General features: G+C 46.8%; 1 protein-coding gene across 6 annotated transcripts in view; it reads right to left on the bottom strand.

The window, feature by feature from the left end:
- map7d3 (MAP7 domain containing 3) overlaps positions 1–15,613 on the bottom strand; it is a 140,594-nt gene that overhangs the window by 23,726 nt on the left and 101,255 nt on the right. For all 6 annotated transcript variants that reach the window (XM_069893563.1, XM_069893565.1, XM_069893560.1 and 3 more), the window contains 2 exons: positions 12,571–12,682; positions 2,018–2,198 (listed from right to left, as the gene is read on the bottom strand). In XM_069893563.1, the coding sequence (XP_069749664.1) occupies positions 2,018–2,198; positions 12,571–12,682 (293 nt within the window). The remainder of the gene's footprint in view (positions 1–2,017; positions 2,199–12,570; positions 12,683–15,613) is intronic.

Here is a 15,613-nt window from a genome sequence, read left to right as displayed (position 1 = left end):
TTTCTATTTCCATTTCTTGCTGTAGTTCTGGACATCCTAGGGCCTTAGGGATCCATTCTTTTATAAACTCCCTCATATTCTTGCCTTCTTCATCTTCCTTAAGGCCCACTATCTTTATGTTATTTCTTCTGTTATAATTTTCCATTATATCTATTTTTTGGGCTAGTAATTCTTGTGTCTCTTTAGTTTTTTTATTAGATTCCTCCAATTTCTTTTTTAAGTCTTCTACCTCCATTTCTGCTGCTATTGCCCGTTCTTCCATCTTGTCCATTTTTTTCCCCATTTCTGTTAAGGTCATATCCATTTTATTTATTTTCTTTTCTGTGTTGTTTATTCTTCTTCTTAAATCATTGAATTCCTGTGTTTGCCATTCTTTAAATGACTCCATGTATCCTCTAACAAGAGCAAGTATATCCTTTACCTTGCCTTTCCCTTTATCTATTTCACTGTATTCTTCCTCTTCTTCTTCCTCTGGGTTGGCCATCTGTTGTTTCTTTGTTGCCCTTTCCTCCTCTTCTTTCTTGTTATAGAGCGCACATGTCTAAGGCTAAATGGTCTTGCTTATATCCTTATATAAGTTCTTGTTGTGATAAGTGTAAGAGAGAAGCTTCCTTAATTCATATGTTCTGGACTTGTCCCAGTCTGGAAAAGTATTGAAGAAAGATCTTCCGTACCATATCTTTAATCCTTAATATAAAATTAGCGCCAAATCATTTGGTTGTTCTCTTTGGCACAACAGGAAAGGATGGCGTTCTTTTGTCTTCAGTCAAGAGTTGTACTCTTTCCTTTGCTTGTCTTTTGGCAAGACGTGCGGTTTTACTTAAATAGAAGGATGCTGCCCCACCCACTCACGGTCAAATGGCTGGGGGATATTATGCCCTGTCTGAATATGAAAAAGATTCAATATTCAGGTATAAGATTTCAGATGTTGTGGGGGGCCATTTATGACTCACTTTCCCATTTTATAATTTTTCAACATAATTTGACTGACATATCTTTTCTTTAATTCCTTTTTTTCTCCCTTTTCTTTTATTTCAATGCCAAGTATATATAACATCATACAACGGTGGAAAGGGTTGTGATTTTTTTTCTTTTTCTTTCCCTTTTTTTTCCTTTTGTTTGAATATACTACCCAAACTATGATTTATGGATGTGTTTTTCAATTTATATTCCTGTCTTGATGTATCAATTGCTTAATAGCCATGTATAACACTTCATAATGGATTTTCATTGTACTCTAACATTTGTATTTTTTTTTAAAAAACAAATAAAAAAAATTAAAAAAAATTAAGGACTTAATGAACAGATATGGCTTCCTGTGCCATTAAAATCGACTATTTGGTTTGCTGTACGAGTTCTGGTTTATCCTGATTTGGTGGTTCAAGTGAATTCCAATCTTCACACAACTGGCTTCAGGGAACACTGTCGATGTGTAGAACAATTTTGCCAGCTCCCAGTAGACTCTCTCTTCTCAAACTACAACATCCTGCTTTGCTCTCCCGCGCACTCCAACACTATACTCTGTAAACTGTGCTCTTCTACTTTACACTGCTGTATGAATTTTAGAGCTAACCTGTTAGACTGCTCACAGAAGAACCCTTCTCCCTGTACTAGGTTTGAGATGACAAAAAAAACAAAGTTGCCTCTGGGAAGATTCAACAGAACAAAGTACCTCTTTCTGCAGACTAATAAACATGCAGTATTTACATAGCAAATTGGAATCAGCTAGTTCATTAAAAAGCTGATGGCTTGGTAAGCACAGTCTTAAAAGAGCACAGGATGGCTTAGGATAAAAAAAAGAAAACGCAAAATGCAACTACAGGCTGTTTGTTAACAAAGTAACATTTCTTGTATGAAATGCTCACAGAACCAAAGTCCAAACTTGCAACGAACAGACATATCAGAACAAGAACAGAGGCAGGGTTGGCACCTGAACATGTTTAGTCAGTGTTTAAAAATTTAAAGTTGAAGTATTTTAACCCAAACCATATGTCTTTACCAATGCGTGAACTCTGACCTGGATCCTGAGATCTGCCAGGCGCTCCTGCTCCTCACGATCTCTACACAGTCTCTCTTCTTCAGCCTTTCTTTGATTCTCTTCCTCTGCAAGCTTTCTCTCTTCTCTTTCCAAGCAAGCTGCTTCTTCCATGCGGGCCCTCTCTTCAGCCTCCTTCTTCCTTAGCTCTTCTTTCCTATGCCTTAAAAAGTAAAATCTGCAGTGAGCTTCCACCCTACATTTTCCCATCTCTCAAATACCATCAGGGTACCAGAGTAAATCATTTATTCTTCAATCAATACATCCCAGATCATTCAGTGGCAGAGATTTAACCAGCAACTGGATCAGCTTCTATTACCTTATGGAAAGCTAAAAAAATCACAGGAGAATGCTGAAGTATTGGAGTGGTTCAAACTTGGAAGGCAGCAATAACACAGGTCCTAGTTCCACTGTATGCAACACAGGAGGAATAGAAGAGTGGCCACTCCTAAAGACACAGCGCCATGCCAGCCCGCAGCAACAAATATTTATGGTCACTGCCAAGTAATCAGTTAGAACGAGGAGGGCAGAGCACTCCCAAGATTTTCCAAAAAGGATGTAGTTCACAAATCAGGAATTATATCATTGAGGAAGTCTGGTGTACAGTGAGAAGATGGTTTCCATAAGAATGTGACCTGAGGAGCACCCCCAGATAGCAGAGAACATGACCTTGCAAGGCAAGGAAAGTGATACTGGTCTGATACACACAAAGTTAGATCAGCTACAATTGCACCCACCGTTGACATGTCATCGCCTCCACTCCATGGCTGTAAAGATAATGAAACAGTTATTCAATTGAGAACCAGAAAAAGGCTTTCTGGAGTGGACACCATTCACTTCTGTGAGATGTGTAGGTATAAACCAGTAATTTTCATCCTTTGAATCTGCCCTTCCTAATGTGGGAGATGACCAAGACCAGGGGGCCCATCTCATCATTTGTGTTTGCAGGAGGCAGGTGACTGCAGCCTCCACATCTATGCAAATACTTAGTGATAATTCAGTCACACATGGCAAGTAGTGCCTCCAGTGGAGAGACTGGATGCTTTGCTGAACACCTTTGCTCTGTCTGCGTCAGTGAGAGGGATCTCCAAGTGGCCAACCATTTCAATTCTACACCTCACTTGTCTGTCATGTGCCCTACATGTCCATGGCCTCATGTACTGTCAAACCAAGACCACCCGTAAATTGGAGGTGCAACACCTAATTTTCCGTCTGGGCACTCTCCAACATTAGCATCAACTTCTCCAGTTTCTGCTAGCCTAGTCCCTGTTCTCCCTCTCTTCCCCATCCCTCGGTCTTTTCTCTAGCTCTCCACCTCCTTTCCTCTCTATTTAAAGCCACCCTCCCCTTGTGTGCTGGTGTGCCCTCCCTCCCTTATCCACCCATCACCTTCTGTCTGTGGGGCTGTGCTCCTCCCCTCCATTCAGTTTGGGCGCCTGCTTACATTTTGTTATACATACCTTGATGAAATCTCAAGCCCGAAATGCTGGTTTGTATCTTTCTCTTTACTATATAAAGTGCATCTTGGTGCCTCACAGTTCGGCAGGCAGCAACCTCCTTTGAAGAAGACTGCAGAGCCCACCTCACTGACAAAAGACAAAGGAGGAAAAACCCAACACCCAACCCCAACCAACCAATTTTCCCTTGCAACCGCTGCAACCGTGTCTGCCTATCCCGCATCGGACTTGTCAGCCACAAACGAGCCTGCAGCTGACGTGGACATTTACCCCTCCATAAATCTTCGTCCGCGAAGCCAAGCCAAAGAAAGAAGATAAAGTACTGTGGCAACTGTGTTGCCGTGTGAAATGAAGAACCAGAAAATGATCATAGTCAAGTCGAAGTTCAGTAAAAATTGTTTACTCAGTCACTGGCAGCTTTCAAAACCCCATTCCAAATGTCATCGCATTATGATGTCACAATGTCATTCGGAACCTCTCAAACCAGTTCAATTAAGCTTTCGGTGAGCCGCTACATGGCCCCCCCTCCCCCAAGAATTGGCGACAGGAGGCTAAGCTTCTGGTCCCATTACTGTCCACTGCTCTTGGGTGGGTGTCCGTGCCTTCGCATCAGGGTTGCGCGCTAGGGCCGATCAAGGTTGAAATGAGTGAGCTTTAGTCAGTCAATCATAAATGTCTCTGAATGACCCCCAATGTCCAGTACACAAGCTGTATGATTGTTTCATAGCTCATATTGCCTCTGTAAGGGTGTTCCATGTGCACCTCTACCACAAACACAAATTCACAGTCCCTTTAGGATGAAGGGTGTTGTTGTTCCATGCCTTGATGTAGGAACTGGGGCCAATTTTTCAAGCCACTCCCACAGTCTGCCTAAGACTTCAGTCAGTGGCACCTCCTGTCAGCGTGCTGCAGGCATGAACTCTCCAGGTACAATGAGCAGAGCTCCATAAACCAACTTGGTAATGAGAAGTTGAGATCCTCCTTGGGTGCTGTTCTTATTCTCAGGAGGATCCAGGGCAGCTCGTTCGCCCAATCAGATCCCTGGAGATGGGCCATCAGTGCAGCCTTCCCCCCGACTGCTGTGTTGGACGCATCTATCGACAAGGCGGTTGGTGCATCCATTTGTGGATGGACCAGTAACGTTGCCTTCGCTTGAGCATCTTTGGTCTGCTGGAATGCTACTGTCGTCTCCTTTGTCCATTCGGGTTCTTTGGCACCAGTGGACATGAGGTCGAAGACGGGTTTCATAATATGAGCTGCAGAGGGTAGAAATCGACCATCCCCACAAATTCCTGGAGTCCTTTGATTGTATTGGGCCTCGCAAATTTGAGGATGGCTTCTTCCTTGCTAAGCAATAGAACGACAGCAAAACTGCTGATCTGATGTCCCAAGAATTCGATAGAGGATTGCCCAAATTTGCACTTGACAGGGTTCACAGTTAGCCTGAACTCCTGTAAGTGGTAGAGTAAATGCAGATGCTGCAGATTCTCTTTGTGGGAGTGGCTGGCGATGAGTATGTCGTCTAAGTATTGTTAGGTCTGCTTTGTTCATGAATGAGTGAGACAAACACCAGACTGAGTCGAAATCAGGGTTCTTTGTTCTTTATTACCAGATTGTAACACTTGCGACTAACAATGTTAGTCGGAGAATGCATTCTGCCGTTATCAGCAAAATGGTGATTTTTTATACCCTTGGATACGTGCTTAGAACATCATCATATCATTACTTGTCCAATGACTAAAACTGTTGCTATCCTTTCCCTGCTAGCTTCCTGCCTCTCAATCCATCAATGTCTCTCTTATCTTGTAAGTACAAGGATGCATTCACATCTTGTTACAGCCCTGCACAGGGTAACTCCTTACACATTCCCATCTCATGATGTTTTACCTAACAGGAGTACAAGGACACCTCCCCTTCTTGTTACAGCCCTGCACAGGGTAACTCCTTACACATTCCCATCTCATGATGTTTTACCTTACAGTATATGAAAAGGAAGTCCATGCCACATCCACTGCATCCATTAGTCGCTGGAATGTTTGTGAAGCACTTTTGAGCTCAAAAGGAATTCTCAAAAATTTGAAGGGGCTGAAAGATATTATGATGGCAGTCTTGGGCACATCCTCCGGGTTTACAGGTATTTGGTGGTACCCATGCACCAAGCCAATTTTGGAAAATATCCCAGCCCCAAGATGATTAGCTGAAGGGTAGCAGTCTGCAGTGGTAGTGTCATTGAGACACCTGTAATCCCAGCAAGGTCTCTAGTCTCCCATGGCTTTGGGCACCATATGAGGCGGGGAAGCCCATTGGCTATCAGATCTGATTCCAAGTGCTTCCATTTTGTCGAACTCACATTTTTCAAGCCGCAACTTGTCGGGGGGCAGACGTTGTGCTTGGGTGTGTAGAAGAGGAGCTTGAGTGAGGATGTGGTGTGCGACGTCATGCTTGGGTGTGGCAATGGAGAACTAGGGAGTGACAATATCTGGAACTCCTAAGAAGTTTGACAAATTTGTTGTTTGAGTACTTCACAGTGTCTAGGTGTGGGGCGGGTAGTTTGGCTTTTCCAAGGTGGAAAGTCTGAAACATTGTGTTCACCAACTGACTTCCTTTTAAGTCCACTGTCAGTGAGTGGGCCCTGAGGAAGTTGGCACCCAGCAATAGCTGGGACCCAGCAGCAAGAATGAACTTCCACGTGAACTTATTGTCGCCGAATTTCAGGGGTATAGCCTGTGTGCTGTACGTACAAATTAACTGTAGATTCACTGTAGTGAGCGCTGGACCTGCTCTTCTGGGTGTAAAAGCCTGAGGAGGAAGGACACTAACCCCCATAACCGTGTTGACTAGAAATTTGCACTGGTAGAGTTTGTTCCAGACGTGGAGTAGGCTGTTACGGGGGCCAGCCATCAGCAACAACAGGCCACAGTGTTTCCCGGAGTCATGCTTGTCCAGGGGAACGTGCCCTCATCGCCGGTACTTGTGGAGCCTGGGCCTTTGAGTGTGATGCAGCATTATTTCTTGCTCTTTCGCGCACCACAGAATGTCTGCATGGACGGCCACTGTTTGAGGGTTATCAAAGTCCTCGTCAGCCAACACGAAGCAGATGTCTTCTAGCATATGCTCTAAAAACAACTGCTTGAAGAGCAAACAAGGCTTGTGGCTATCCGCCAGTGCAAACACGTCATTCATTAACTCCAAAGGGGCATGGTTACCCAGGCCATCGATATGAAGGAGCCGTGCAGCTCGCTCACATCGTGAGAGACCGTAAATCTGGAGAAGGTGGGCTTTTAGAGCTTCGTCCTTGCCAAGAGGTGGTGAGACCTGAAGGAAATCCACGAGTCAACCTGTCGTGTCCTGGTTGAGAGTGCTTACCACATGTTAGTACTTAGTGGTGTCCACTTCTATCTTGTGAACGTCACACTGCGCCTCAGCTTTTGTGAACCAAACTTCAGGTTGGGTGGTCCAAAAGACAGGCAGTTTGACCAAAATCACTGTGTTGGTCCAAAATCCGTTTGTCGCAGTCGAAATGAAGAACGAGAAAATGATCAGATGTAGTCAAGTCAAAGTTCAGTAAAAGTAATTTACTCAAGTCACTGGCAGCTTTTTAAAACCCTGCATGTTCCAAATGACATCATCGCATTGTGACATCATGACATCACTCTGAACCTCTTGAGCTGGTTCAATTAAGACTCTGGTGAGCCGCTAAAGTACACTGTTTGACTTGCTAAGTTTCTCCAGCATTGTGTTTTTACCTCAAAAATGATGTCTCCAGCTTTACAGATTTTACTTCAGCACCCACTCTCAGTTGACACTAATCCATATCAGCTATTTTCTCTTGATCTCAAACCCCATCACAAACATTGCTCTCTTCAATTTTAAACATGCCTGTTTAACATTTCCTAGTCTTTTCAAAAAAAAACTTTATTTGTTAAAAAAGTAAAATACAAATATAGAATAAAATATAACAAGGTTTTCTCTCTATATACCCCCCTCCCCTTCACATTCACTCCCTCCCAACCTCCCCCCACCAATCTACCCCCCAAAAATATAAGAAATGGACCTCAATACATAGTCTTAATGAAAGGTCATTTCCGGGTCACCAGTATTTGTTCTTTCTTCTGGTTAAATTTTGAGACTGTCCTAAAACTGATCACTTGCATTACACTCTTGGGTTAAAATCACAATTTGATCACCCAGAAGAACCAGCAGCGCTACACAATCCAGATACTGACATCTTCTTTATGACACATTTCCCAGGGTTAAGAACGACACAACCATATAATATTTGAAGAACTGCTGCTTGGTTCTTCCAGTGATCTCATTCCCACCTGCTTCCTGTAACGTGCTGCAATGGAAACTGCAATGATCATATTAGGTATACTGTGGCGGCTCACCACCAGGCAGGCTCAGAAGCCCCACGCTGGGGGACCACGTGACGCCCAGGTGACGTCAGCGCCCTCCAGCATGGTTCTCAGCCAGGTCCTGCAATAAACTAGCCTGCTCACTGAGCTCAACCTGTCTGGTTGTGTGTGTTCTTTCTGGAGCAGTGTAGCTGCCGCTACAATTGGTGACCCCGACTGGTTCAAACGTCTTTAAACCCATCATGAGCGAGCATGGGATCAGAGCTATAGCCGTGAAACTGCCTGAATTCTGGGTTCAGGAGCCAGAGACCTGGTTCGGCCACGCGGAGGCTCAGTTTCACCTCTGCCAGATTTCATCCGACACGACCAAATTCTACCATGTGGTCGCTGCCCTGCACCAGGCCACCACCAGACGTGTGCTGCACCTCGCTCAGCACCCACCCGCCGAAGACAAATACTAAACCATCAAGCGAGTGCTTACCGGATCCCTCGGACTATCCAGACACAAGCGTGCCACTCGGATGTTGCACCTCGACGCCCTGGGGGACAGGTCCCTGATGGAGCTGATGGACGAGATGCTCGGGCTCATGGGTGATCAGACCAACTGTCCACTCTTCGAGCGCATTTTCCTCGACCATATGCCCGGGGACATCCAGCCGCTGCTGGTCCAGGAGAGCTTCACCGACCTGAGGATGGTCACCCAGGAGGCCCAAGAGCTAAAGCTCGCATGATTCCCGGAGGGGTCAGTGGTCCAGCAAGTCATGATGCACGGGCTTGACAATGCCAAGCCCGCCCCTAGCGCTGTGGTAGAGCTTCCGGCCCTTGCAGGGGCCCCCGAGCATAACCAAGGCCACAGCATCCGCTCCAGGCCTCTGGTTCTACCACCAGTGCTGGGGAGCCAAGGGTCAGAAGTGTCGTCAGCCCTGCTCATTCTAGGGAAACGACCAGGCCGGCCGCTGTGAATGGCTGCAGCGGCTGACCAAAGACACAGCCTACTCTACCTGCGGGACTCAGTCAGCGGCTGGCGGTTCCTCGTTGACACTGGAGCCCAGATCAGCATCATCCCAGCCACAGCCGTCGAGTCCAGGAACCGACCTCGTGGACCTCCCCTCCTTGTGGCCAACGCAACAGAAATCTGGATGTATGGAGACAAGACAGTTCACTTCCAGATCGGCCAATGAAATTTCGCGTAGAGGTTCACCGTCTCGTCCCTTCCGACTGCCATCCTGGGTGCAGACTTCCTCCTTACATACGGGCTTCTGGTGGACATTTGAGGTAGGCGCCTGGTGGACGCCCATACCTTCCAGGCAGTTCACCTCGACGCCTCCCGCTCGGAGCAACCGCAGATGGCCACGATCAACAGGCCCAGAGACGAGTTCCAGCGAATCATGGATGAGTTCCTGACACTCCTCAAGCCACAGTTCTCCGCTGCCTCGCCACGTCACGGGGTGTTCCACCACATCCCCACCCAGGGCCCACCGGTTCACGCCAAGGCACGCTGGCTCCCGTCTGACAAGCTCCAGGTAGCGAAGGAGGAGTTTTCACACCTGTTGGAATTGGGGATCATTCGGTGGTCAACCCATGGGCCTCGCTGCTCCATCTGGTCCCAAAAACCTACGGCGGCTGGCGTCCCTGCGGAGACTATCGACGGCTCAACGAGGCAACAGTTCTTGATCGTTACCCCATCTCTCACATCCAAGACTCTATGGCCACCTGCACAGTGCGAGGGTGTTCTCCAAGATTGATGTGGTGCGCAGATATCACCAGATCCCAGTGCTCCCTGAGGACATACCCAAGACGGCCATCATCACCCCCTTTGGCTTGTTCGAATTCCTGCGCATCCCGTTCGGGCTCAAGAACGCCACTCAGACCTTCCAGCGCCTCATGCACTCTGCAGGCAGGGACTTGGATTTCATCTTTATTTTTTTGGACGGCATCCTCGTCGCCAGCAAGGACCAGGCGCAACACAAGGCCCACCTACGTGCCCTTTTCTCCTAGATGGCCGATTTCGGCCTTACCATCAAATCGGCCAAGTGCCAGTTCGGGAAAGAGTCCATGCAGTTCCTGGTCCATACCATCACAGCCGAAGGAGCCATGCCCACCGCTGCAAAGGTTGCCACTATCAGGAAATTCCCACGCCCGGACAGCCTCAAGGGGCTGCAGGAGTTTGTGGGTACAGTCAAATTTTGCAACTGCTTCATCCCGGGAGCTGCGTGCATCATGCAGCCGCTATTTGCCCTCATCACAGCCAAGCACAAAATGCTAACTTGGAACCCAGAAGCCTGCACCGCATTCGAGGTCACCAAGGATGTCCTCGCGAAGGCCACCACGCTCGCCCAGCCGCACACCGACATTCATATGGCACTCTCTGTCGATGTCTCTGTCACAGCCGTTAGTGCCGTCCTGGAGCAGCAGGTGAATGGACATTGGAAGCCGCTGGTATTTTTCAGCTGCCTGTCTTGCCCGCCGGAATGCAAATGTAGTGCCTTCGACTGCGAGTTACTGGGCATGTACCTGGTGGTGCGGCATTTCCTCTATTTTTTGGAGGGGAGGACTTTTACCATCTTCACCGACTACAAACCCCTCACCCTGGCACTTGCGATGGCAAAGGATCCCTGGTCAGCCCACCAGCAGCGTCACCTCTCCTTCGTGTCGGAGTTTACCACTGACATTCGGCACAAGGCGGGGAAGGACAATGTGGTTGCCGATGCACTCTCGCAACCGGCCATCTGTGCGCTGTGTAAGGTAAAACATCATGAGATGGGAATGTGTAAGGAGTTACCCTGTGCAGGGCTGTAACAAGATGTGAATGCATCCTTGTACTTACAAGATAAGAGAGACATTGATGGATTGAGAGGCAGGAAGCTAGCAGGGAAAGGATAGCAACAGTTTTAGTCATTGGACAAGTAATGATATGATGATGTTCTAAGCACGTATCCAAGGGTATAAAAAATCACCATTTTGCTGATAACGGCAGAATGCATTCTCCGACTAACATTGTTAGTCGCAAGTGTTACAATCCGGTAATAAAGAACAAAGAACCCTGATTTCGACTCAGTCTGGTGTTTGTCTCACTCATTCATGAACAAAGCAGACCTAACAGCTGACACCCAGCCTTGACTTCGACCAGCTTGCCTGGGACCAGAAGTCTGATGAGGAGACAAGGGCCTTCAAGTTTGCCATCACGGGCCTGTAGTTCCGAGACCTCCCGACTCAGAGTGGTGAAGGCACCATCCTGTGCGATATTTCCATGGGCACCCCACGACCAGTGGTTCCCCAGCAGTGGCGCAGGCAGGTTTTCCGACACATCCAAATGGTTTGTATAGCATGGGCTGCGGAAGTAGATCGCGGGCTGGGCCAGAACATGCACCCATTGCCAGACGTCCAAGGTGCACAGGCACACCAGGCGTTCAAGCATGTCCGGGAATGGTTCAGCCACATTGATGTGGACATCGTCGGGCCCTTACCCATTTCCTGGGGCAACTATTACCTGTTTTCGACGGTGGACCACACCACTCGTTGGCCTGAGGCGATCCCAATGCCAGACGCCTCCAGTGATTCCTGCTCCCAAGCCTTGTTGCGTGGTTGGGTTGTCCGGTTCGGCGTTCCGGGTCACCTCACCAGTGATCAGGGCGCCCAATTCACATCTGTGCTCTGGGCACATCTCGCCAACAGGTTGGGGATCCAGCTACACCACACCATGGCCTACCACCCGCAGGCCAATGGGCTGGTCGAACGTCTGCACCACCACCTTAAGTCGGCACTCATGGCCCGCATCACCGGTCCCAACTGGGCGTACGAACTGCCTTGGGTGCCCTGGGGATCCGCTCCACTCCCAAGATCTGAAGGCGTTATCAGCTGAACTGGTCTACAGTGCACCGCTGGCACTACCTGGTGAGTTCGTCAACGCACCTCACAATCCCCAGCGGTCGCTGCACGAACTACTTCCTCACTTCAGGGCACGCTTGGACTTGTTTAAACCCCCACTGCCGCCCAGGCATGGCACCCTCCCGTCTCAGGTTCCCGGCGAACTGCTTTCCGTGGAGTACGTTTTCGATCAGCGGGGCCCGACCGTGGCACCTCTGCAGCAACCGTACGAGGGGCCATACAGGGTTGTACATCGTTCCGCTCTACATTCACGCTGGACCTTGGCGGCAGGCAGGAGCTGTTTACCGTGGACAGGCTGACTCGATCCCACCGAGCCCGTGGTCATAGCCCAGCCCAAGAAGCAGGGCCACCTGGCGAAAAAGGACATTGGCGCCGGTTCTAGGGGGGCTGTGTGGTGGCTCACCACTAGGTAGGCAAACCGGCCCCGCTTGTAAGCCACACGAGGGGCAGCTGGCCAAAATGGCGCCGTTGAGCGTTTTCCCTTCCTCCCAGCATGGGGTTCAGAAGCCTGTGTTGGGGGACCACGTGACGCCTGGGTGACGTAAGCACCCTCCAGCGCGGTTCTCAGCCAGGTCCGGGCTGGGAGTATAAGTGCAGCCCAGCAGCCTGCAATAAACCAGTCTGCTCACTGAGTCAACCCGTCTGGTTGTGTGTGTGTTATTGCAGGAGCAGGTGTAGCTGCCGCTACAATACAAACTTAAAACTATGACACACATTAAACAATTCTATGTGCCTGACCTGCGACATGAATGCAAAGCACATCTACCAATGCAAGGAAGCTTGAGCTTACAGAGAGGTTTGATCACTCTCTGGATGTGGTTTGTGTACAACTTACTTTTCAGCCTCTGCTAACTGCAGTCTCTCCTGCTCTTCACGCTCCTTCTGTTCACGAGCCAGACGCCTGTTCTCAGCCAGGATTTTAGCAGCTTCTTCAGCAGATGTGGTTCCTGTAATAGCATCAATAGGAAAATGAAGTACAGAGAGATGCAGGGGGCTGGAAATCAAGTGTCAGTTGTTTTACTGTGTGACTAAAAAAAATCATTCAGGTCACACAACTTTTCTGATGAAGGATCTTCAATCTGAAATGTTAACCTCTTTTAAGGATGCACAGATTAACTACAACAGTGGTCTGGGCAAAAATAATCAGGAAGGTGGCTCAGCAGTGGTTAACAAGGGATAATATTAGATCCAAGGAGGAGATAACTAATGTGGTCCAAAAAGTAGCAAATCTAAGCATGGGGAACGACACAGGATCCAGAGAAGAACAAAGATGAATGAAAAGGAGGAAATAAGTATAAGTATGGATTCAGAGAGCAAAATAAATGTAAAATTGGCCTTCGGAGGATTTTACATTTGTTTCAATTCATATTTAAAATTAAATATTTGGACGAGCAACCTTGTGATAATGATTAGTACAAGGAAAATAGCACAGCCTGTTGCAATACAACATCTTTAGTTTTAAATAAATATCTTTCACTGCAGTCTCCAACTCTTTATCAGTAAAATGGACAAGCCGCTCATCATCTATTCAGGGCATTAATTATCAGTTTATTTTGCAAATGTCAATCTCTTGACGGGGAACTTTGAATATCAGCAGATCACGTGCTTGACTCTAAGTGGGGATTGAGTACATCTTCCCTGAATCCTGGCAGCTCAAGTTCCCAAAGCACTTCGATGCCAGTGAAATTATCATTTGGTTTTTAACCCAGCAAAGATGGCTGGTATGGCAAATGGAAACACCATGATTTAGGTTTAGAGCTGGAGAGACTATGTTTGAGGAGAATGACTAGACTGATCCCTCACATTAACCAATGCACAGAAGTGAGCCTTGCACTGAATATTACAGCACAGTCCAGGCCCTTAAGCTCATGATGCTGTGTCCACCTACATAAACCTACTCCATCACAACCTAATCCTTCCCTAAGTTACATACTAACCCTCTAGCTTTCTTAAATCTATGTGCATGGCTTTTAACGGTCCCGATTGTACCAGTCTCCACCACCACCCTCAGCAATGCATTCCAGGCACCCATTACTCTGTGTAAATAAACTTACCTCTAGCATGTCCCTTACTTTCCTCCACTCATGTTGTGCATGTGTCCTTTGATATTTGCAATTGTTCCCCAGGAAAAGGTGCTGGCTGTCCACCGTATTTATGCCCCTCATAATCATGTATACCTATATCATCCTTTGTCTCTTCAAAGAGAAAAGCTCTAGCTAAGTGAACCTTTTTCATAAGACTTGTTCTCCAATCCAGACAAAATCCTGGTAAATCTTCTCTGCACCTCATCTAAAACTTCAGATCCTTTCTGCAATGAGGCAACCAGAACTGAATGCAATACTCCAAGCGTGGTCTGACCAGAGTTTTATGGAACTGTGATGTCACCTCTTGGTACTTGAACTTAACCCCCTAACTAATGAATGCCCCAACATACCATATGTCTTTTTAACCACCCTATCAACTGATGTGGTAACCTTATTGGATTGGAAGAAAGAAATGCAAAATATGGTCATCTGAGATTTCAGTACAGGAGATTGGAATGTGTTCCACTACTTAAACCTACTCAAAGCTGAGCAGGGCCAGAGAAGAGAACCACAAGTTGAAAAAAAAATTTAACAGAGCAAGTTGTGATTTGAAATGGATTCACAGCAAGGGCAATGGAAGCAGATTCAACAGAAACTTTCCAAATACTGGAACACAAAAATCTATTAACGCTGGAAAGAGTAGGGAGTAGATCCAATTGGTTAGTTCAAAGTACTACTGGAGGCAGAATGTGACAACCCCCTTTCATTTTGCATGATTTCATGCTGTAATCACATTTCTCCTTTTCCCCAATCTTGTTTACAATATCCTTGGAGAAGAAATTTCCATTCATGTCCAAGAGTTGTTTGCCTGACCCATGCTGCTGTTCTGGAACTGTGTGGCTCTAAAAACTGGTCCCTAGGAATTTCACTCAGAATACCAAAGGGTATACCAAATACTTGATCAAGGTAGGCTTGAATTAGATTGTTTCTGAATATTCATCACTACACAATGAGTTCACGGTAAGTGTACATTAATGGTGAGTTATTTCTAGGAGAGAACTCTCTACGGAACCTATTTGATGTGTTACTTTAATTGATTAAACATCTTTAATGTTGAGTGGGCTCCCTGCAACCAAAATAAATACTGCTCCAAAACTTTGCTGGGCTGCTGAGAATTACCCACAGAAATCTGCAGGAACTCAGCTGGTCTTGCCTCTTTACCGTCTATGGATGCTGCGAGACTGGCTGAGTTCCTCCAGCATCCCTGTTCCTTACTACAATCACAGCATTTTTGCAGACTTTCATGTTTCGAAATGAACTTAGATGCTGAGAATTACCTGCAGTTTCTAATCTTATTTCAGATTTCCAGCAACAACTAGAGTTTGCTTCAGTAAAAGTGACCTGTGAGTCTTTGTTACACTATACACACAGGCTTGTGTAGTGCACAGGTTCCAATATAATCACAAAGTGAGCAATTTGAGCAAATGTATCCACACCTCAAAAACTGCTACGTGCCAACTGCTGGAAGGATAATGCTTTATCATCCAATTCACAGGGCGATGACTGAAAAGATGCTCTAAATACAACCAGACATATTAGGGCCACTGAAGTAACAAGCTCAATACAACTCACCACCTACCTAATGGTGTTTCACTTCCTTTTCTGTTCAGCTTGAACAATAAGGAAAGTCTGAAAAAGGATGAACACTGCCACTGATCTTAGCAAAACTAGCATCTGCAAACCTTGCTGTTCTATCTCACTGTTGACCAGATGCAGGACTCCGAATAATTCATGGGCCGATTTCATCTTCAGCCTGCTGTGCAATTAACACTTCAACAACTAAAATTATAGGAA

Source organism: Narcine bancroftii, chromosome 8 (assembly GCF_036971445.1).
Source record: "Narcine bancroftii isolate sNarBan1 chromosome 8, sNarBan1.hap1, whole genome shotgun sequence".
NCBI classification, from domain to species: Eukaryota; Metazoa; Chordata; class Chondrichthyes; order Torpediniformes; family Narcinidae; genus Narcine; species Narcine bancroftii.
The sequence above is the reverse complement of the archived record's forward strand: the minus strand, read 5'-3'. Positions and strand labels throughout refer to the sequence as shown.